The sequence below is a fragment of the Acomys russatus genome, chromosome 11 (assembly GCF_903995435.1).
Source record: "Acomys russatus chromosome 11, mAcoRus1.1, whole genome shotgun sequence".
NCBI lineage: Eukaryota > Metazoa > Chordata > Mammalia > Rodentia > Muridae > Acomys > Acomys russatus.
In genome coordinates this window covers 36,975,080-36,996,783 of record NC_067147.1, presented here as the reverse complement: position 1 = coordinate 36,996,783, position 21,704 = coordinate 36,975,080, and the positions used below count along the sequence as shown (strand labels likewise).

Sequence of the window (21,704 nt, the reverse complement as noted above, 5' to 3'; positions counted from 1 at the left end):
CTACCTCTAAACTCAGGGCACTGTAGCTGTATCCTTAGCAGGTAGGAAAGGAATCAAACAAAATTGAAACTTTGGAAAGCATTTTGCGAACCATAAAACACTGCACACGTAAAGCAGCTAAAGGACCACAGAAACTTAGACAATTTAATTTCTACTATGAACATTTATTTTGACAAACTTTACAGATTCTTAAACTCACACATTTTCACTTACTGGAAAAACAAGAGACAAACACCACACTCCAGTATTTCAGGAGTGAATACACTAGTACCACATTAGCTGCATATATACCATAAGAGCAACTGACATTCATAGTTACGGGCGTACCTGGAAGACACACAATCAAGCTTGTATTTAAACTACACTGACTCTTGTCAATAGATGCCTGTATTTATGTATTACCACTAATGGGAGATACAACTTTGTGACTATCAAATTATACAAACCATTATTTTGACTCTTGATTTGGAAATAAGAGGTGTGGGTTAAGTAGCTTAAAATCTTACACTTGCTACACAAAGTACACTATGACAAGGAATGCTAGAAGTTCCCCTTTTGTGCTTATAAATGTAAACTTACTAATTGTGTGTGTTTGTGTGTGTGCCTTGTGTGAGTTCAGGGATGCATGTGCATGGCACACGCGTGGCGGTTGGAGGACCATTTTCAGAATTTAGCTCTCGCCTTCCACCGCGGGTTCTAGTCAAACCCAGGTCTTCAAGCTTGTAAGACAACCACTTTTATCTGCTGAGCTGTCCGGCCAGCCCAGGAATGATTCCAGAAACATTGTAATGTTTAATCATAGTTTTAAAATCTTTAGTGTGAAAAGCAAGTTAAATGATGTATTTGTTTGATATCTGAAAATCTAGCAATTATAGGTTTTATTCAATTAATTACTAGCACACATGTGAAGGGCATAATAATAACCTTTGTGCGGTTCTGAAACATTACTTGTGTATTTGCCTCAACATGGAATTTAAAAAGTCCTGGATGAGAACTGTAAGCTTATTCTGCACTAGATATGGTCAGCACGTCTAGACATGGAACACATGATTGCTTTTCCCTATATATACAGAAAAGTGCTTATCAATGTACACAGTCTACTTCTTAAATCCTAAAACAAAGATAAAAACATGTAAGTAGGTAATGACTTAATGTGTGAGCATGAGCACATGTGTGCGAGTGTGTGTGTTTGTGTAGTGTGGGCACGAGAATGCTTGGGAGCACCCATGTGTGCTTGCTTACTCTGAAGCCAGAATAGAATGTCAGCTGATCTCCTCTCTGCCTTTCTGCCCTGGGACAGGCTTCTGATCCAGAAGTCACTGTTTCAGGTAGGCTGGCTAGGCACTGATTTGCCTGTCTCACCCCATACTGTTGGGTTACAGGCACCCTCAACTAGGCATGGCCTTTTTTATGGGTGCTGTGGTCTCAAACCCAGGTCCTCGTGCTTGCAGAACAAGTGCTCACACTCACTGAGCCTCTTCTTAGCCACAACTTAGATATTTCATGAGTATCTTCAATCCACATCTAAACAATTTTAATTGCTGCCTTTAGAGAGCCATGACAAATCTCTTAGACACTTCTATGGCTTGGGAGGGTTAGTTAATAACAACATGCTGCCGCTCAGTGAAACCATGCCGTCCCCTCCACTCTGTGCACTCACTGGGCTGCTCACTTACTCCTCTGTCTTGTAGGCTGTAACAACTTAAGTTTTAGCAACCAGACCAGAAAGACCGAGAGAGAAGAATTTGGTCAAATCAGTCTCCCACAGTAATCTTGTTACAAGATTTAATACGTTTGTAAGTTAAATTTTAAAATAATTACAAAGCCATTTACTCTAACACAAATGAATGGAATGTTATTAAGGATCACAGTTATAAAAGTCATTAATTTTAAGGAATATTATTTTTTCATTTCTATATAAGGAAATTCAATAGCTAGCAGCATTGAAATACAGAAATGGCCCCATTTCTCTTTCCTTTTATTCGTTTTATAATGTATAATAAACTGCCCATTTTAAAATGAGCCGACTAGCCTTTCTGTAACTACACCATAGCTCTTTGAGTAGATACAGGAAAAGGAAGAAAAATGAAAGATTTAGCATTTTGAACATTCATAAAATGTTGTTACAAAACATAGAGACTATGAATGTATTAATAAAATTAAAATATCTCTGACATGAGAACCATGTTAAGTTGATTTAATAATTACTTCACAGAAGCATAGGCTTATTAATACTTACGCTGAGTTTTGCTATTTTCTAAACAAGAAAGTTTAAGTAATAAGCAAATCAGTTTTAAGTATTGTAAGCTTCATCAAAAAAGAATCCCTAGAATATAAACCTCAGAAAGTTTAGAATTTAAGAGTAGCAAAACAAGTTAGTGATAATCAAGACATACACATTAAAAAAAAGTACCATAGGTTGCTAAGTGTTCTTCTATTTAAATTAAAAAGTTGTGGTTAATAATGTACCGTATACTGAATAGTATTATGTAGGCACAAACCAGAATACAGTAACTCAAAAGCAAATGCTGCTTATTTCTTCAGTTCGGTGACTAAAAGCGAAATTGCCTTTCGCTTTTAAAAATGGGAACCGATACTTACACGTAAGACATCAACAGGGTTCCCATCTCGATTCACATAATTCTCATTTGTAGTTTCACATTTCAACTCTGACCTTGACATTCTTTAGCACCTTAGGCAAGTGCGAACAGTAGAAAGTCAGGGCAGCCCGTGGTTTTGTTCACTTCCGACCATTACCGGGTTCAGTTTGCGTTTTCTGACTTGAAATGGTCCTTACTTTGCATGGTATCTAGCAAAGGGAGTCTCAGTCATCAATCAATTCTAGTTCTCGAATGTTCCAGGTTACAAGCGTGGGGTGGGGGAAGAGAGGCACAAATCAATGTGTTATGAATCATTTAAAAGACATTTTCTTGCCCCAGAATGCTATCTGGAAAGGATTACTACAGCTCCACCCCATGCCTGCAAGTTAAAAAGCATAATTTATCCTGTCCTTTCTGGTTCCACTTCTTATCCACACGTAGTATTATTCTACCTTGAAGACAAATAAACCTTAGCATTTCTAGCGCGAATTATTTTTTTACCCAAATACATTGGACTTCGGTCTCAGTTTGAAGGAAGCCGAGTAGCCTTTAAGAGACCTTTCCTCTTCCTCCTCCTCCCCTTCCTCCAGCGGCTGTTCAGCATCCTTGAATGAGGGAGTGGTGTGAATGATCTGGGTTCGGAAGCGAATTTTGTTGAGTCGGGGCTTCATCCGTCCACTCGAGCTGCCCGAGGCTTTGCGACTTGAATCTTTGGCTTTGCTCCCGGCCCAGCTCTCAGTGAGGTGGTGATGATGGTGATGTTCAGCTCCGTCTTCCGTGGCCTGCGAGAGTTTGTAAGTGATGAGGTGTGACGGGAGCACCTTTGACAGTCTCCAGCGCCCGCTCCCGCGGCCCGTGGCGCTGTCTCCTTCATCTTCGTCCAGGGCTCCCACCAGGTTCTTTATCTCCTCTGCAATGCTCTCACTCAGATACTGAGAGGCCTTTTTCCCGCTGTAGTCCCTGATGTCTACATCTGCGTCGTAGGCTCCCACGAGCAACTTCACCACCTCTACGTGCCCGTGCATCGCTGCCAAATGTAGGGCGGTGTAGCCTCCGCTCGACCTGGCATTGATGTTCACTGGTAGCTGGTGTTTGCTGGCAAAGTTGACCAGCATGGCCAGGAGCTCCTGCCTGCCGTGCTTGGCGGCCCAGTGGAGACAGGTGAAGCCTGTGATGAAGTCTCGCTTCGACAGCAGCCCAGGCTCACAGGCGAGCAGCCCTTCCAGGCTGTCCCACTTACCCTCCGAAGCCGAGAGCATCCAGGCGTGCTCGAGAGGATCCAGCGTAACCGAGCCCCCGCCGGTACTCTCCTCTTCTGCGGAGGACGAGGCCAACGAGGCGCTATCAGAGTCGCCCCCTCCTCTGCTGCGACCCCCTGCAGAGAAGCTCCCAGCGCTACCGTCCCCCGGACCCCCGCTTCGCTTTAGTTGCGGGGAGCTGCCCATCATCACCAGGTCCCGAAAGTTCTGACGGGCCGATCTCGGCGCATTTGGCCCATGAGGAGAACTGCTCCCTTCAGCCTCCTCACCTCCGTGTGGAGGGAGTTTAAGGTTCTCGCTGGGCGCCGGGCACGACGCCCAGGACGCCGCCTGGACCTCCCGTTGCGAGTCCTTACTCTGCGCCCCTCCTTGAGCAGGAGCCAAAGGCTCCTGATCGCTCAGTTCGTCACCCAGTCCGAGAGACAACTGTGATGGATCTGTCTCTTTCTGGATCTGGCTGCCCTCGCATGGTTCCTCTGCAAGCGGCCGGATTTCAGGCTCCTCCTCCTCAGTCACCTCGATACGCGGGGGGTCCCGGGGTAGCGCGGCCTCATGGAGAGGGGGGTCCCCCGTACAGAACCTTTTCTTGAGATGCACATACTTGGTACCATCCGCGGGATCGGTGCGCACAGTAGCCACCGCGTTGACTAGCTCCTTGAAGTGTTCCCGGGCGCGGGTGCGCTGTTCGCGCGGGCCACCCAGGGCGCCCCTGAAGTGTTGCACCAATTCCGAGTGTCGGGCCCGGCCCCCGCGCTCGGCGAGAAAGCGCAGGACCGCCTCAGAGCTCGGCTCTTGCGGACCCTCCATGCCCGGCACTCAGAGTCTCAGGCCCAGGACGGCTCAGCCAGACACCATAGCCTGGCGTCTGGAGGACCTGAAGAACGGCTGGACGCACGCGATCCCAGCTTTAAGAGTCTGAGTCGCCCGAGCGCAGACACCGCCTCGCTGGGGCAGTGTCCCAGTAGACACGCCCCGCCACGCCCACTTCCGCTTGAGCCTCAATCTCTGCGCCAGTCTGCGGCTCCTCCCGAGGTCCCGCCCACTTCCGGGCTCCGCGCGCGCTCCCAATCACTGCTTCCGCCTGTGGCGGGAGTTGAGGTACCTAGAGTTTTTTTCCTCCCGAGTCCCATGTTTCACCCTCCCTGCTCCCCGGCTTTCGGTCTAAAATGTCCGGGTGGGTGGGGTTGGGGAACCACACCCGGGAGAGGCTCGCTCGGAGCGCGGGAAACTCCGGGCAGGCACTGGCGCATTCCCACAGCCGTCGCCGCTTGGCCCCGCCCCAGCCCCTCCGCCGAGGCCGCCCCGCCCATTAACGGCTGCGGGTCGCTCCGCCCGCCCCGCGCCCCGCCGGTTACGTCCAGCGGGTCTCTCTCCCGAGCGGCCGGGGACGTGCGTTTGAGTCCGGGCCTGAGACCACCGCTTCGCTACGTCTCGCCAGGGCTATGGCCTCACTCGACGAGGTGCGGCAGCTGGTGAGCCCGCGCCCTTGTGTTCCCCGCTCCCGGTGGAACTTCCCGAGTCCCCGCCCCGCCCGGTCGCCTCCGGGGCCAGCGGGATTGTGACCGTGCGGCTCCGGGACTCTGCGTGGCTGGCCGTGGAGAGTGGGCTTCCTGCCGCCCCAGGGCGAGGAGCTCTGCCGAGCGACTGCATTTTGGGGCGCGGGGGACAAGATATTTTTGCCAGGCTTGCTGGTCCTGGCCGAAGTGGGAGGGGTGTATAAATTAATCCACGGTGGTGATTGCTGTCTATTATTTTGTAACGGTTTTTTTATTTTTGAGCAGGCCCTGGAATCCGCAGTTGCGTACACGACGTACGTGACTGCTAACCGGAAAGTCGGCTTCCCTAGTTTTTCCAAAGCTTGCCGGTTTTTACTGTACTGCTTGGTGGTTCTGATTTGCTTTCCCATCCCCATGAAATTAAAAGTGCACATGACTGATCCTATATTTTGTGCGTTTCAAATAACTTTTGCATAATGTGTATTACTTGATATTGGATAGTCAGCCATAGTTATCCGAATGGCCGTACTATTTTCATACTGCCAAGCTCTTGGAATCTTATCTTTGTACCCATCATTTTAGGACTGTACATGGAGTCTTTCACATGCTGCATGGGGTAGAATAGCCTGTTTTTACTCCCCTAATAGCTGCATGCAATAGATGCCTTTTTTTTTTTTTTTTTTGCTACTTAAAAGCCTAATTTTACCTTTATCCAATATTAATTAAAATAATCCTCTTAACTATTAAATACTTTGCCATTGGTAGTATTTTTTCTTGCCAGATTCATAATCTCAAGTAATATTACCCCAATAAGCATTTTTCAAGGAACTCTCTACTTATCAGAAACTAGTGGCGCTTATTATCTTTCTATGTTTCATTTTAGTTGTAGAACTTTATTTCATTAGACTAAAATAAAAATAATAAAAATATGTAAATGCTATAATTTCTGTGTGAAGTTGGACTAAGACCATTGACATGAAAAACCGTCATATTCTTTTGCTATAGAAACCTTAGTGGCCATCCAGTAAAACCACCTCTCGTGAAAAATATCACCCATTTAGTGATTTGCCCGTACCATCTAATTCTTAAGAATGATGAAACTTTGATTTCTTGCTAGATGTATATCCTTACTAATACAAATTATTGCAGGTCTCCCCACCCCCCTTCCAAACAGCCGTTGGATACAGTAACTGCATTTTTATCGACCACCCATATTTGCCATGATGTCTACTGTCGTGAATTATTTGATATCTACATGTGAATGGAGCTTTACCATATTTTAAATCTGTTTATTGCTTCATGTAGGAAGAGTTTTATATTATGGCTCATATGCTTTTATAGAAAGCTGAAAACATTGGAATTATTATTTGCAATTAATAACAACAGCATTTAGAGGTGAGGTTCTACCATGAGAATATGTACTTTTCTGAGGAGCAACAGTCCTAGTTTTATCAGCTATTCTTTACATTGGTTTTGATTTAGTTGGATGACTCTGAGACATCTCAGTTGATAAAGCTTTGTTATTATCATTACACTGGTTATTTTTCCCCTCATCTGATAGTTGTTGGGAATATATTTTTGCTGCTAGTCTCCCCTTGCTTGCTTCTATTTAAATGCCATTCCACACGTAAGTGCATTCATTGCTTCCATAGATACATGAAGGGGAAGGTACAGAGACCAGAGCTTTATCTGGGAAAGTCTTGACTCTTTGGTATTCTGAAATAGTGCCAGTTCTCTTTCTGGGTACCATTTTTCTTCAGATCATATACTGGAGGTTCTGCTTTGGAAATGTGGTTACCATATTGTTTCAGTAGCCGTGAATTCACTGAAACTAGGAATTTTAGGTTTTCTAGATTTCCTTTTACAGACTCATAAGAGCTTTTAAGTGAAAGAATAAAGAAATAATTGGGGAAATGGTTTTTAAAGTAAAGCAAAGCTGAGATAAAAATGTAAGCCAAAGTCAAGCAGCATGTTTGAAACGCAGCCTTAGAGAGCAGTGACGCTGGGGACACTGAACTCAGGCTTTGGCAAATCACTGTCACGTCTGTTTTTGTCTGTTAGCACCGATGATGCTTGAGAACTCTTGTAGGAGGAACAGTGGCTTTTGCTGTGTGCAACGTGGTCATGGTGGAAGGAAGGGAGGAAAGGCTGTCAACTCAGCCATAGTACATTTGAGGCAATCCAAACCGTCTTCTTTTAAGTAATCCTAATTACTGGGATGCCTAGGCCTGACAAATGACTGATATGAAACACATACAGTTTAGTAGAGATGATGCAGTAACCATCTAGTCAGTTATGGATGTGTTTGGGGAATATTTATTGGCAGAGGTGTAAGTTGAACATAGGGCATGGGGTTTTTTTCATGTATGTCAGGCATGAGTAATATAATTGGAGTAAGAACATGATGCACAAGGTAAAATATACATCGTGAAGAATAAGGGGTTTGAGTTGGGTAGAGGGAGAAGAAACCTAACATCTGTTTGGATAAAGATGTGGGGAGCCTGGGAGATGGTGTACTGGTGTGTTCCTAAATGTCTTTACTAAGTATGATGGGTTCCCCTGCTTCTCCAAGTCCGTTTAGACAGTCACTGGCAATAAGGCTTACTAAAGGGGCTTACTAAAAAGTAAGGTAGGAGAACTGAAGGCATCTCCTCGACTTCTTTACTGTCTCCTCAGACAGCTCAGGTCTTTGCTTCAGCAGAGCATATACTGAAATTGGAACGCAAATTTGGAGATATCCTTTTTTTTTTTTTTTTTTTTTTTTTACTATTTTGGGAGGACACGGGACCAGTAGGATTCAAAAGTGGGTTCAGGAAGGCTAAAAAAGGGGGCGGTGAGTAACAGAAAAGGATATTGTGTACATGTTTAAAAATGTCATACTGAAAACCATTCTTTATACAAATTATATGTGCTAATGATAGTAAAGGAACTAGATTAAGCTTATGGTGATACATGCCTTTAAGCACGTGGCGTGGGATGGGGGATGGGGTGTGTATTGAGGATGAGGCAGGAGGATCATAAATTCAAGGTCAGCCTAGGCTACATAAGTGACTTTAAGACTGGCCTGGATTAGGTAGAGAGACATTGCCACAAGTAACAAAATAAAAACTAAGATTCTCAGTTTATTCTACCCTCCATGTTGGCCATATTTATGGAGGCTGTGAGAACTTCTTTTTCTAGTTAGATAGTTATATATAGAAAGAGGTAATACACTGTGAAATGGTAGGTGTAGAATTTCTCCACAGATAACTAAATAGTTTATGAGTTGTCTATACTTGTTTTTCATAGACAAATGAACCCTATGCACAGTGATATTTTTGTGTGGCTGCATGTACATTATTTAGGAAGAACATTATTTTGTTCTTGCATCAGGCCAGAATTACTGGAATACTTTTGAAAGTTCAAATAGAAAGATGTCTTATTGAGGGGCACTGCTCCTAAGGCAGTTCTGTAAATGCATAGGTGTCTTTCTTAGTTTAAGCTGTCAACTTGACATAGCTCCGAGTCATCTGTGGCAGTCTGTGTGGGTAGGCAGCCCAGATAAGAGTGGTCTGTGAGGGTTGTCTTGCCTGTTAGTTGATGTGGGAAAACCCGGCGCGCTGTTGGCAGCGCCAACCCTGGCTGGAGGTGCTGAGCTGTGTGAGGCATGGTAGCAGAGGGAAAGCACAAGGTGGACCTTGTTCTCTGACACATCGGGCAGTCTGTGTCTTTTGTTGGGGGAACTGAGACCTCTAATATTCATAGTTGCTGTTGAAATGTGTGACTTGCTTCTTATCATTTTCTTTAATTTTATGATGTTTTCCCAAATCTCTTTTGGTTTGTTGGTCTGGTATTTATTTTTTCCCTGTGGCCTTTTGGGTATTTTTCTCTTTCGTCTGCAGTATTCCTTCCATTATCCTCCCATTATTTGGCTTAGTGGTCACAAATTCCATTAGTTTGTTTTAATCATGTGAATTCTTAATGTTTTACCCAGTGTAATAGTCTGGATCGACAGTTTTTGGTCTTTCAGAACTCAGAATACAAATTTCTAAGCCTCTCTTGATGCAAAACTTTGTGTTGAATCATCAGCTGTTACTATGTTTGATTTCCTTGGGTGCTGTGATTAAACATGCTGACTAAAGAAACTCAAGAGGAATGGATTTACTTGGCTTACACTTCCAGGTCACAGTGCATCATTGACGTAAGTCAGGGAGGGAACCGTGTAGGAACACTGCTTGCTGCCTCACACTCAGACTTGCGCGTTGCCTCATGCTGAGCTAGCTTTCTTATTCTGGCCAGAACCACCTACCCAGGGATGGTTTGACCCACAGTGGGCGGATCACCCACATTAGTCATCAGTCAAGACAATGTTTCACAGACACAGGACTCCCTCAGGTGATTCTAGTCAACAGCTGAAGTTAGTGAGGAAAATACCCCTTTATTGTGTTTTTAGTTTTAGCTATCATATGACTTTGAGAGTTTCTTTTCTGGTCCTGTCCATTTGGTGTTCTGTTAGGCCTCTTCTATCTGGATGAGTGCCACTTTCTCTAGCATGGGAAATCTTGTAAATATTTGCCTTTGTCAGAGACTTCTATCTCCGTAATTCATAAATTTGTTTTTTTCATAGTGACTCAAAGCTCTCTTGTGTTCCTTGAGTGTCAGAACCTCTCAGTGTTAATAGTCACTACCGAGTGTCAACCTACCCTTGGCTGGGCTTTTGCTGTTACATGCTGCGGCACTCCATGCCTGGGTACCCCACCCTAGTCAGCTATAACTTGATTCCCATTTGTACCAACTTCTCTGCATGTTTTGAGTCCCCACATGCAGGGGCACCCTACCCTGGCTACATCCTGCCTGCATCCCTCTTCCACCTGTGTTGTGGGTCCTCACATGCCCGGATGCCCTAGAAGTCAGCTAAAGCTAACTTGCTCTTTACTTCTGAAGCCTCTGCCACTGCATTTATGCTGATACCTGGGTGTCCTGGTCTGGGTCAAGTCCTGCCTATTTGCCACATGCTGCATTGTTGTGGGTTCCTGTGTACCTGGGCACCATAGTTAACCTATGTCAACTCTGGGCCACATCCTATTTTTATCACCTCCGCTGACTGAACTTTTTTTTGTTACTGTTTGAAAAGTTCCCAGAAGAGATGTGGGGGGCTGTGTTTAAAGCTTACTGCCTTTATTAGGCTCCCCTTGTAGCACAGACCTCCTCTCTTGCTTATAGCTATCCCTGACACCTGCCTTCCTCAGTGCCTCATGAGTTAGCTCCCTGTACTTTTCTCACATTAGGCCTGTTGAAATTCTGGATGATTCCAGTTTCCACTTAGATTGTCCTTCCAGACTTTGCCTTGCTAATATTTGGCCTCCTTTCCTTCAGTATTCTTTTGTCTTTGTGCTACTTTAGCTGCTCTTGCTAGTAGATAGTGCCTTGACTTTGTCATTGCCAATAACTAATAGTCTCATTTTCAGGTGCTCCACTCTCTGCCTGCACTCCTGTCTTGTTTGTTTACTCCCATACCAATCCCAAATCCCTAATCTATTATTTCTGCTTGCTTCCTGTTTCCCTTATATCCTTCTTGGCCCCACTTTGAGTCCATTATTACAGACATTTATAATCACTTCCTTGCACATCTGAGCTTCTTTTCTTGCTTCATAATTCTTTCCTGGCAAAATTCCACACTTAAGAACACCAGACTGTCCTTAGCTTCCACTCTTATTCTAGATAGAGGGAGCTCACACCAACAGTCTCAGTAAAACTTTTTGACCTTAAATTATTTTTTGTCACTTATGATAACTAATTTTCATTGTCACATGATGGAACTTATAATCATCACATGTATCTGAGGGTGTTTGCAGAAAGATTTAACTAACCAAGAAACACATCCTGAGTGTGTAGGGCACCATCCCATGGGCCAGGGGCCCAGAATGAATAAAAATGAGAATGCAGACTAAGCACCAGTGGTCATCTCTTTCTGCTTGGTAGCTGTAGGTACCATGTCTGACCAATCACCTTAGACTCTTCCCACCATGACTGCCTGCCATGATTAACTACTCTAAAACTGTGAGCCTAGACAAACCCTTCTTTAAGTGCTTTTCTTAGGTACTTGTTATAGCATGGAGAAAAGTTACAAATCCATCACCTTTCTGTTTTATCAAATTCCCCATGACAAGTAAAAGTTGACTTTGACTCACAGGTTTGGAAGTTTTATTCCATGACCAGTTCATCTCAGTACATTGGGCATGTGACAGAGCCATGGTAGTAGGGTTGAGTATGAACCAAAGAGAGAACTGTCTTTTGAGAGCCAGGAAGCGAGAAAGAGGGAGAGAAGGAGGGAGGGAGGGAAGGAGGGAGGGAGAGAGAGAGAGAGAGAGAGAGAGAGAGAGAGAGAGAGAGAGAGAGAGAGAGGAAGAGGGGGCAGGCTCACAGGCTTCTTTGAGGACACACTTAGAAGTATCTTAGCACTGCAGTTAGCTCCACCTCGTGCTCCCTCCTTTGCGTATTATCAACAAAGGGACACGCTTCTAACACCTAGCCTTTGGGGAACATTCCAGATTTAACCCAGGAACTCCTAAACATCAGGAGCTCCTAAAATTGTATAGCATTTGTCCTAATTAGTTTCTTTGATGCTGTGATAGAACACTGAGCTAAAGCAACTTGAGGTGAAGGGATTTGTTTCATCTTAACTGTACAGTCGTCATCAAGGGAAGCAAAGGCAGGTCAAGACAAGAACCTGGAGGCAGGAACTGAAGCAGAGGCTGTGAGGTGTGCTGCCTGCTGTGTTTTGATCTACTCCCAGACTAAACCTTTTAAAAACAAAATGAATTCATGTTTCTCTTATACAAGAATCCTTTCAAAGCATTCCTTTATTTTTTGAGATTATAATTATATTTCTTCTTTTTTCCCTGCAAACCCTCCCATATACTCACCTTACTTGCTTTCAAATTCATGGCCTCTTTTTAAAAAATTGTATGTGTGTGCATACATACATCATATGCATAACACACATGAAAGCATAACTGCACCCTATCTGCATGGTGCTGCTGTGCGTGCGTGTTTCCAGAACTGGCCGTTTGGTATTAGCTATCCACCTGGCGAGCTCCTCCCTGGGGATTACCATCCCGCCTGTTCTCAGCATTCCTCAGTTCCCTTCAATTGGTAGTTCTTTGTGTAGGTTGAGGCCTCTTGAACTTCTCCCAGTTCATGTTAGCATGTTTATTTGCGTCGTCCTTGTTCAGCTTCTGGTGAAGCAGTCATGCTGGTGAGACTTGATGGCTGTAGCTCCTTAGATTTGTAGGAGACACGGTCTCACAGAAACTCCCTGTTCCTCTGGCTCATACAAGTTTTCTGCTCCCCTTTCCGCAATGGTTCTTGAACTTTAGGTGTAGGAGTTTTGTGGTAGATTTATCAGTTGCATTCAGACAGCACACTAATACACAGAAAAATTAAGATAAAACTTAGTGACATGTACATTTTGGGCATGCCAACGAGAAGCTTTAAAGTGCTTAAGTGAAAAGGTAGACTGTTCTACACTTAATAAGGGAAGAATATAAGATTATATGCTAGGGTTGAAAAGATATATATAGGAAAAAACAAACCTTTTATTTGTGAAATTGTCAGAAAAGAAAATGAAATGTAATACTTTTATTACAACCTACAAAGTTATAGTCATAATGAATGGTTAAGTGCTTACTTAAGCTAGAAAATGTGTGTTGGGTTCTACATTACTGGAGTGCAGTTTCATTCATCTGCCAAGTCTCTTGGGATATGTTCCTTTCCTAAGCCTAAAGAGAGACCACTGTTTCTAAAATTACAACAAACCTATGCAGATTCATATCCTAATTTCTTTCCTGCTTATTTAACATCTACCCAGTTAGCTTAGATGCAAGCACTTGTAAAACTCGTGTAACACAGATGGGACCCACAGGCTCCTCTTTAGCGCCACCTCTTCTGCTGTCCTCCTTGCATATGCATAGGGGATTACTTAGGCCTACGTGGTGGTTCTTTGCAGCTTTGTAGCTATACCCTCTGTGCTCACATAATGTGCTTTGCCAGTCTTCTATCCTCTTTGCTTTATTTGCTGTCTGGGGAGCTTTTCCTTCTACAGTGCTTTCTGTGACATTTCAGAGTTAATTCTATTAATATGCATATGTCCCAACTATACTAAAAATTAAATTACAAGGATATTGACCGACTTAGCTTTGATCCACAATGCCTGGTGCCTGTCAAACTTTCTTTAAAATATATGTCTATGGATTTTTATCAATAGTTAATTTGAGGAGTAAATGAAAAGTATATTATTAGATTTTTTTCTGTGTCCTTTGTCTCACCTCTCTGCCCCACCCTGCCCTCATGTCCTTTTTAGGATGTTTCTATGAATAATTATCTCTTACTCTTTACCCTTCTCTAGCTTCTATTGCATTTCTTTCCCTGGCCTTGTTAAAGAAACTTCTCAGTGACTAGTTTGTCTATTATTTGGCCTCCATCGAACAGGGTCCAAATAAATCTGATTTCCTTGTCACAAGAACAGAATGCAGTTTTATTGTCTTTCCTCACTAATCCATCATGTGTGTGATGCGATTTTTATGGCTCATTCTTCATTATCACTGTATCGTACTTTCATAATGCTTTGCTCAAAACTAGTCTGAATCGAAAGGGACCCAAGAAAATAATTATTTTCATATCCCATTGAGTTTTCAAAACAAGTTTTGCCTTTTCATGTGCCAGGAATAACAAAATGCATCTGAATTTTCCCCAGTTCCTTTATAGTTTATGCATTACTTACAGATTTTTAAATGTTCTGGAAATGACTTTGTCATACCATGAGTTAGGGAAACCTGACTTCCCTGATATTATTAGCCTGTTCTATCATCAAATGACCACTGGGAAGGAGGATTTCAAGCATCTGTAGTCTGTCTTATGGAGAAGAAACTCACCAAGAGCTGGAGTGGACTGGGGAGGCAGATTTTATTAGGGGAAGAGCTTCCCAAGGAATAGAGCTGACTATCAGAAGGGTGGTGGGCTGCACATGAGCTCTGCACTTTGTCCTGGAGCGTTAAACAGTAACATAAATCATGTCAGCAGGGGGCCTTGCCCTCAGCAGGGAGGCAGAACTTTATATCTGGAGAAAGTAAACTGCTGGGAGATAAAAGATTTATTGGTCTCCGGCTGCAAAGGTATATATAAGATTAGAAGTACCAGATTAGGTAGAATACTTGAATGTTAGCCTGAACAAATCTAAAATGCCCTCTGAGATTACTTTTTATGCCAAAGAAAATATTTGTCCCTGTATTAGATTAGATAATACGGATAGAACAGTAGGATACTCAGTGCGCAGTGTCACTTCCTGATAAAATTTATTAGCTGTTCGCACCTGAGCATGTGTCTCTTCTGTGAGTGATGTACCATATCACATTCTGAGCTGTGCTGTACCATAGGGCAGTGCTGCTTAAGGTTAAAAAAAAAGCTGGCAAGAAAGTGGCTTTCAATTTTTAATGAATTGTGATTAGATTGTTTGATAAGTATTTAGTAGGTGGTTGAGTTAGTAAGTAAAATTTACTTAGATATAACAAAAAAGGGTCTCCCTTGGAGGCAGAGGCATTTGTTATGTCGTAGTTCATTTAATAACAGCGAAGGCTACTATCGCAATAAAGAGAAGCATCCGTGAGATTAGAAGTGCCAGACAGGTAGAATACTTGAATGTCAGGCTGAGCAAGCCTGGACTTTCCCCTTAGATTACTTCCTATGCTAAAGAAAATATTTGTCCCTGTGTTAAATTAGAGAATATGGATAAAACATTGAGTACTCAGTGCTCAGGGTTACTTCCTAATAAAATTTATTACTTTATTATTTATTACTACAGTGCAGATTAGAATGTTATTACATCATAGAATGAGGTAGATAATAGCTGTGTGAAACAATCTCTTGAGACTGAGAGAACAACAGCAACAAGCAGCACAGTGCAGAACAACTGGCTTCTACTGTTAGACACACAGCGGCGTCCTGTACACACATGTACTTAGCTCTGTGCATCTTCCCTGAAGGACTCATGAGAGCCTGGTGACCTGTCAGGAGCGGGCCGGAGAAGCTAAGGAGTCAGGAATGGAAGCATCAGAACAGATTTTGTCATGTTATTTTTTATTCTCTGTGAATTTTATATAACAGTACTGTATATCATTTTCCCCTGTCTTTACTCCTCCAACTCTTTCATGTCCCCGCAACCCCAGTTCCTCTCAAATTCATGAGCTCCTCTTTTTTTAACTATATATATGTATGTGTGTATATATCAATACAACCTGCTGAGTCCAGTATGGTGTTGATCTTATCTCTGTGTTTCGGGCTGAGTACTTGGGACTAGATAACTTACCAGGGGCTCCTTGGAGAAGACTGATTTTTCTCTCAGCAGCAATTAATTACCTATACTTCTTCATCTAGGTGTAGGGTCTTGTGAGGGTTTTCCCGTTCACACTGGCATGCCAGCTGGTGGTGTCATCGTACTGGGTTTATTTAGACAACCAGGCTGTTGAGGTTTCATGGATGCAGTTTCTCTTGTCATGTATGGAAGGCACTGTCCTGTTGCAAATGTCCAGGTCCCTGGGCTCTTATATTCTTCCACTCCCTCTTGATGTATTCCCTATACATGAGGCATAGAGACTGTGTTGTAGTCTATCAGTTTGCACCTTTCTTATTGGTATTGTTTGCATCTGTATTAATGATGGTATTGTCTGTGATGGTAGGAATGGAATTTCAGTGCCTTGTTCACACTAGGCAACTGCTTTGCCAACTGACCTATAATCCCAACTCCTTAATATTACAGAAAAACATTATTTTTAGTCTATATCTTGTGCTGTACTCAAAAGTAGGATAGTAGTGCTACTGCGTCAGCCCAGCTTGTCCTTTTCCCGTCTTTTTAAAAAAATTAAATTTCATTAATTTATTCAGATTACAACTCAATTGTTATCCCATCACTTGTATCCTCCTGTTACTCCCTCCCTCCCGCTTTCACCCTATTCCCCTCCCCTAGGTCTAAGACTGAGGGGGACCTCCTGCCCCGCTATATGGTCATAGGCTATCAAGTCTCATCTTGGTAGCCTGCTTATTCTTCGTTCTTAACTATTGGAACTAGCATGCTTGGATTTGGTTTACAAGTTGTAGCAGTAACCTTATCTGTCATTTAGATCACACCTGTTAACTTTCTGATTTCTTCTTTAGGAAATCCAGGAATAGTAACATGCAGAGCTCAGCCTTGTAAGGATTGTATAAGAAAATGAACTTACTGGCTTAGTACAGTGAGGCATATACAATAGGTCTTTTGTGTACACACACACACACACACACATACTCACACACGCACGCACGCATGCGTGCATGCATGCACACACGCACGCACGTTGACTGAGTAGCTTGTTTAAGTGTAACTATCCCTGCTTTCCCAGCTATACTGGTTCTGGGGCATTCATAACATTTCTGTTTTCCCTTGTCATGCTATAGTGGAATGTACCTATTTCTGAGCACTGCTTTGGCTTATTAGAATATTTCTTAAAACAAGTTAGTTCATTTCTTTGTGTTCTTATAATGTCTTGTAAATAAAAATAATATTCTTAGCCTTCTTCCATGTAAATGGGAGCTTACTGATTTCTTATTTGTATATGTGTATATTAATGCAGTAGTCCATATGTTGAATATTTTATATTGTTGTGCAAGAAGATGCCAGTATTTTTCCTTTTTTAACTTTTAAGTTGTCATACAAAGTGATGCTTTCATTATGATAATTTCATGCATATTTCTCAATATACTTCATTCTTACTCATTCTGCTTCTCTGCTGCACTCTCCCATCACCCGGCCCCTTCCTGCTGATTCTTTTCCCTCTCTAGTCATGGCACAAGTGTTCCATTGCCCTTTATTATTCATTCCTGCACCTTACCTTAAGATCTCAGCTTTCTGTCTTGTGACTCATTTTTTTTCTGGTTAAACACACACACACACACACTCCCCTAGATTATTAATACAAGAGAAAATATATTTTTCTGCATTTGGCTTATTTACTTAATGATTTCTTATTCCATATATTTTCCTGAAATTGTTGTTTCATTTTTCTTTATACTTGAATAAAATTCACATACATTGAGTTTAACTAATGAGTCGCTAGTATTGCATCATTGTCACATTAAGGAAATAAAGAAAAGCATTTTCCCTAGGAGTCATTTAACCCAGAGTGAGGCCAGATTTGAATTCTCTCCTTTATGTTCCCTGTGTCCCCATCCTCCTAACAAAGAGCTTCTGCTCTGTATTTATTGAGCTGCACAGGAAACATCACATGGGGAAGAGATGAGATACTTGAGAGAAATCTTTAACAGAATTTTAGAAGGGAGTAAGTCACTGGCTCCAATGGATCCGGATACCATACAGCATTGTGCTATCATTGTTCGTTAATCAACATCCAAATGTCGTGTTGAACATTTATGGTGGATATTTATTTCACAAGATTGCTTTCAGCGAGTGATACATATGCATGGCTCTGGGCCAGGGGTGGGGAAGAGTACATAATTTAAGATGACAGCTATGGTTAGTTTAGGTTGTAAAAACTGATCACATGGGAAATCCAAGGCAAGTAAAATTGATTGTTACATTGGTCTCTTAAAAGCAGATTAAACAAAAATGCTGAGTACACATCTGCCTAGCAGTCTTTTTTTGTTTTATGTTTTCTTTTTTTATATTTTACTAATTTATTCATATTACATCTCAGTTGTTATCCCATCTCTTGTATCCTCCCATTCCTCCCTCCCTCCCACTTTTCCCCCTACTCCCCTCCCCTATGTCTGTGACTGAGGGGTTCCTCCTCCCCCTGTGTATGCTCATAGGGTATCAAGTCTCTTCTTGGTAGCCTGCTATCCTTCCTCTGAGTGCCACCAGGCCTCCCCATCCAGGGGACGTGGTCAAATATGGGGCACCAGAGTTCATGTGAAAGTCAGTCCCCACTCTCCACTCCACTGAAACAGGGTTTCTCTGTGTAACAGCCCTGGCTGTCCTGGACTCACACTGTAGACCAGGCTGGCCTCGAACTCAGAGATCTGCCTACCTTTGCCTCCCGAGGGCTGGGATTAAAGGTGTGCGCCACCACACCCAGCTTGCATAGTAGTCTTAAGTGACCTCAAGGTGTATTATTAACGCAGGGATAGTTCCAGTCTTAGAATGTAGGAGATTTAAAAATTTTTTAATATTTGCTTTTTTGAGTTTCTCTGTGTAGCCTTGGCTGTCTTGGACACACTTTGTAGACCAGGCTGGCCTTAAACTCACAGAGATCAACCTGTCTCTGCCTCCTGAGTGCTGGGATTAAAGGCATGTGCTACCACACCCGGCCTGGAGATATTTTTAACATAATGCATTGCCACAGTATATGTCTGTATATTTAACACATTTTCTGTTTTTGTCCACCTATTAATGGATACTTACCCTGGTTCCTATCATTAATAGGAATGAACATGGGCATGCAGTTATCTCTGTGGTCTGTTGATAGAGTCCTTTGGGTATATAATGTAAGAGTGGAATAGCTGAGTCACAGAGTAGTTCTGATATTCAGTTTTGAGGAACCTCCATGTTGGCTTCCATAGTGCTGTGCCAGTTAATATTCCCAGCAGCAGTATATGAGGGCTGCTTATCCCCAGATCATTACCAGCATTTATTTATTTATTTATTTTTATGACAGCTATTCTGAGTAGGTTGAAATGGAATCTCAAAGCAGTTTAACTTTTATTGACTTCTTTTTTTTTTTTTTGAGAGCTGCCCAGCTCCTTGACTTGTTTATTGATTTAAAGGTTGTTGTTGTTTTGTTTTTGTTTCTTGTTTTCAGTTCTTTATGTTAGAAGCAAGTTTGAGATTGCAAAAGAAATAGACTACAACTTCAATTGAAGTGTCTCTGTTTATTCTTGATCCAGAGTGTGGATTGCAGCCAGATGTGGTAGTGCCACACGCCCTTAATCCCCAGCACTTGGGAGGCAGAGGCAGTCGGAGCTCTATGAGTTTGAGGCCAGCCTGGTCTACAAAGCCAGGTCCAGGACAGCGGGGGCAGTTATACAGATAAATCCTGTCTTGAAAAACAAAAACAAAAACAAGAGTGTGGATTGCTTGTCAAGCAGAACAAAAAATACATGGGAGCAGAAAGTGTACTTGACTTTTTATCTTAATGCTAGTAGTGGTGACTGTGTCCCCCCATCCCCCAGATCAGGGTCCAGCCTCACATGGACATACTTCCTCTGGTAAGGCTGCACCAGCAGCTAGGGATGCACTGCTCAAATATCTGAGCCTATGGGGGGACATTTCTCACTGAAACCATCCCAAATACTATGATTTGTAGAGGGCATGGACCCCTGTTGTGGTTATTTCCTGAAACTCTCCCAAAGGCCCAGGAACTTTAGCTACTTATCCCATTTTCCCTGTGCAGGTATGTTGGTTTTTTATTGGCAAAACAAGAACAAGGTTTTAGGCAAGGTTATAAACATTTTGGGGTATGCGAGTCTGTTCATTTGGGCAGCAACCAGACCAACCTCCAACAATTCTCCTTTTCTGTCTAAATAAAAAGGCCTTTAAAAAAATAGTATACAATAAAAACAATTATATAAACCATCAGACAAGATTTACATAGATAATGTCTAGTCAAAAAGTATTTGGCAACCTTGAAGAAGAAAATATTATCTATTCTATCTTGGTGAGTGTAACATTTTGAACCTAAATCAATCTCTATCATATTTCATATCTATCAACCTAAAAACATCTATCTAGACTTAAAAGTATCTTCTTAACTCCTAAACAGTTAAGCTTAATTGTAAACTAAACTGTCTGGTCTTTAACCCCATCAGAGACTTGAGAAAGAATAAAGTTGATTTCCTGAGTAAAGAAAGTGCAGGTTAGCTTCCAAAATGAAAAAGTGACAGAGACAGTTTGCTGCCCAAACAGCCACCCAAAACTCCCTATAACATTGGAGCATCATCTTCAGCCTTCTGGTCCAGTTTATCTGACAGGCATATCTGTGAAGCAGGAACTATTGAGGACTTGTTTACCCTGTCTTGGCAGAGTTTGGCTGTCAACTCTTCCTGCATCCAAGCTTGCCCATTTCAAGCAGAATTTTGTGTGTGACAGAAAATAAGGGCATCCTGCATGCTACAGCCCCAAGTGCTACCAATGTGGCTGGTTTGCAATCTCCAAAAGGATGTTCTTTGACGCTCATCATCTTTAAGGTCGGCTGGGTGTTGCCAGGAGTTGACATGTCTTATTGTCAAATAATCCTTAAAATAATAAAGCCATCTTTAAATGCCATATTCTGTAGGTCTCTGAGGTTTTTGAAGACCTTATCTATTTTACCTTATCTATCTACAGAATCATATCTGTCTGTTAAACCAAGGATGTATATTCCTATGATTAAAATAGACTAATATCTGACACATATAAATGCATGTATGTGTATAAAAGATAACCTCAAATTTAGATTCTATACCAGTGTATCAAAATTAAACTTAATTTTTGGATTAATATACAAAATTCTATACCAATGAATTAAAAATAATCTTATTTGTGAGTAACAATTAAGGCCTTAAGTTGAAGAGTAGATTCAGTAACCTACTTTTTGTCCTATCATCATCTCTATTTATTTTATGTATTCCCCATTCTCTTTTCAAACCCTGTCTCCATACCTAAGAAAGATGAAGGAAAAGAGAAGTCCCTGAGCCCAATCTCATTTTCTCTCTGAATAAGACCAATAATAACCAACTTCCAATGACAATAAGCATCCAAAGCCCAAGAAAACAACCAAAATCCTTCTCAATCCCCCTTAAGGGAAATAGGACGTCATTCTCATTTTAAGGCTGCTTCTCCACTGATTAGGGTGTGAAGGATGCCCTTCCGGGGACCCAAATAAAATTGGGAAAAATGATTAAGTAAGATAGTAATAGCATTTGTGGTCCAGTCTCTAAATATTGAGAGATTCCAGGCTTAGTAGAAGTCCCGTTTGGATCAGTCTGAAATGCTGGACCATTTGAGATCAGCAGCTTTCTTTGAAGCTGTCCTGGAAGTAGGCTCTGATGAAGAACAGCAGTCATAGCACTTGGGGCTGGAACATGCAGGATGCTGGATCAGTTGTTTCAGCATCTCAGCATCCTGGAGGATGAATCCTGTCAGGTCTCATCCAGCTTCAGTGTCAGGTTCTTTTGTTCTGAAAACGTAAGTCTCATAAGCATTATACAGTTCTAAAATTACAAACATATGCGTTGTGCAGGATGCACAGATCAGTTAAGGCTGGTTCTCTGCTCTTTGTATGAGCAAAGAAAAGACATCTGTAAATCTTAAATCTTCATTCATTCCATATGAAGAATGGCATGTT

General features: G+C 42.3%; 2 protein-coding genes across 2 annotated transcripts in view; one reads left to right on the top strand and one right to left on the bottom strand.

Moving 5' to 3' along the window:
• Positions 1 to 2,077: 2,077 nt before the first annotated feature.
• Sowahc (sosondowah ankyrin repeat domain family member C) lies at positions 2,078 to 4,668 on the bottom strand. Its single transcript, XM_051153084.1, has one exon. The coding sequence runs from the start codon at positions 4,664 to 4,666 to the stop codon at positions 3,098 to 3,100; it is 1,569 nt and encodes a 522-aa protein (XP_051009041.1). The 5' UTR covers positions 4,667 to 4,668; the 3' UTR covers positions 2,078 to 3,097.
• Positions 4,669 to 5,171: 503 nt separating this feature from the next.
• The window catches only part of Septin10 (septin 10), a 65,182-nt gene continuing 48,649 nt past the window's right edge, over positions 5,172 to 21,704 (top strand). The window contains 1 exon segment of the mRNA XM_051153083.1: positions 5,172 to 5,331. Coding sequence (XP_051009040.1) covers positions 5,302 to 5,331 — 30 coding nt within the window. The 5' untranslated portion in view covers positions 5,172 to 5,301.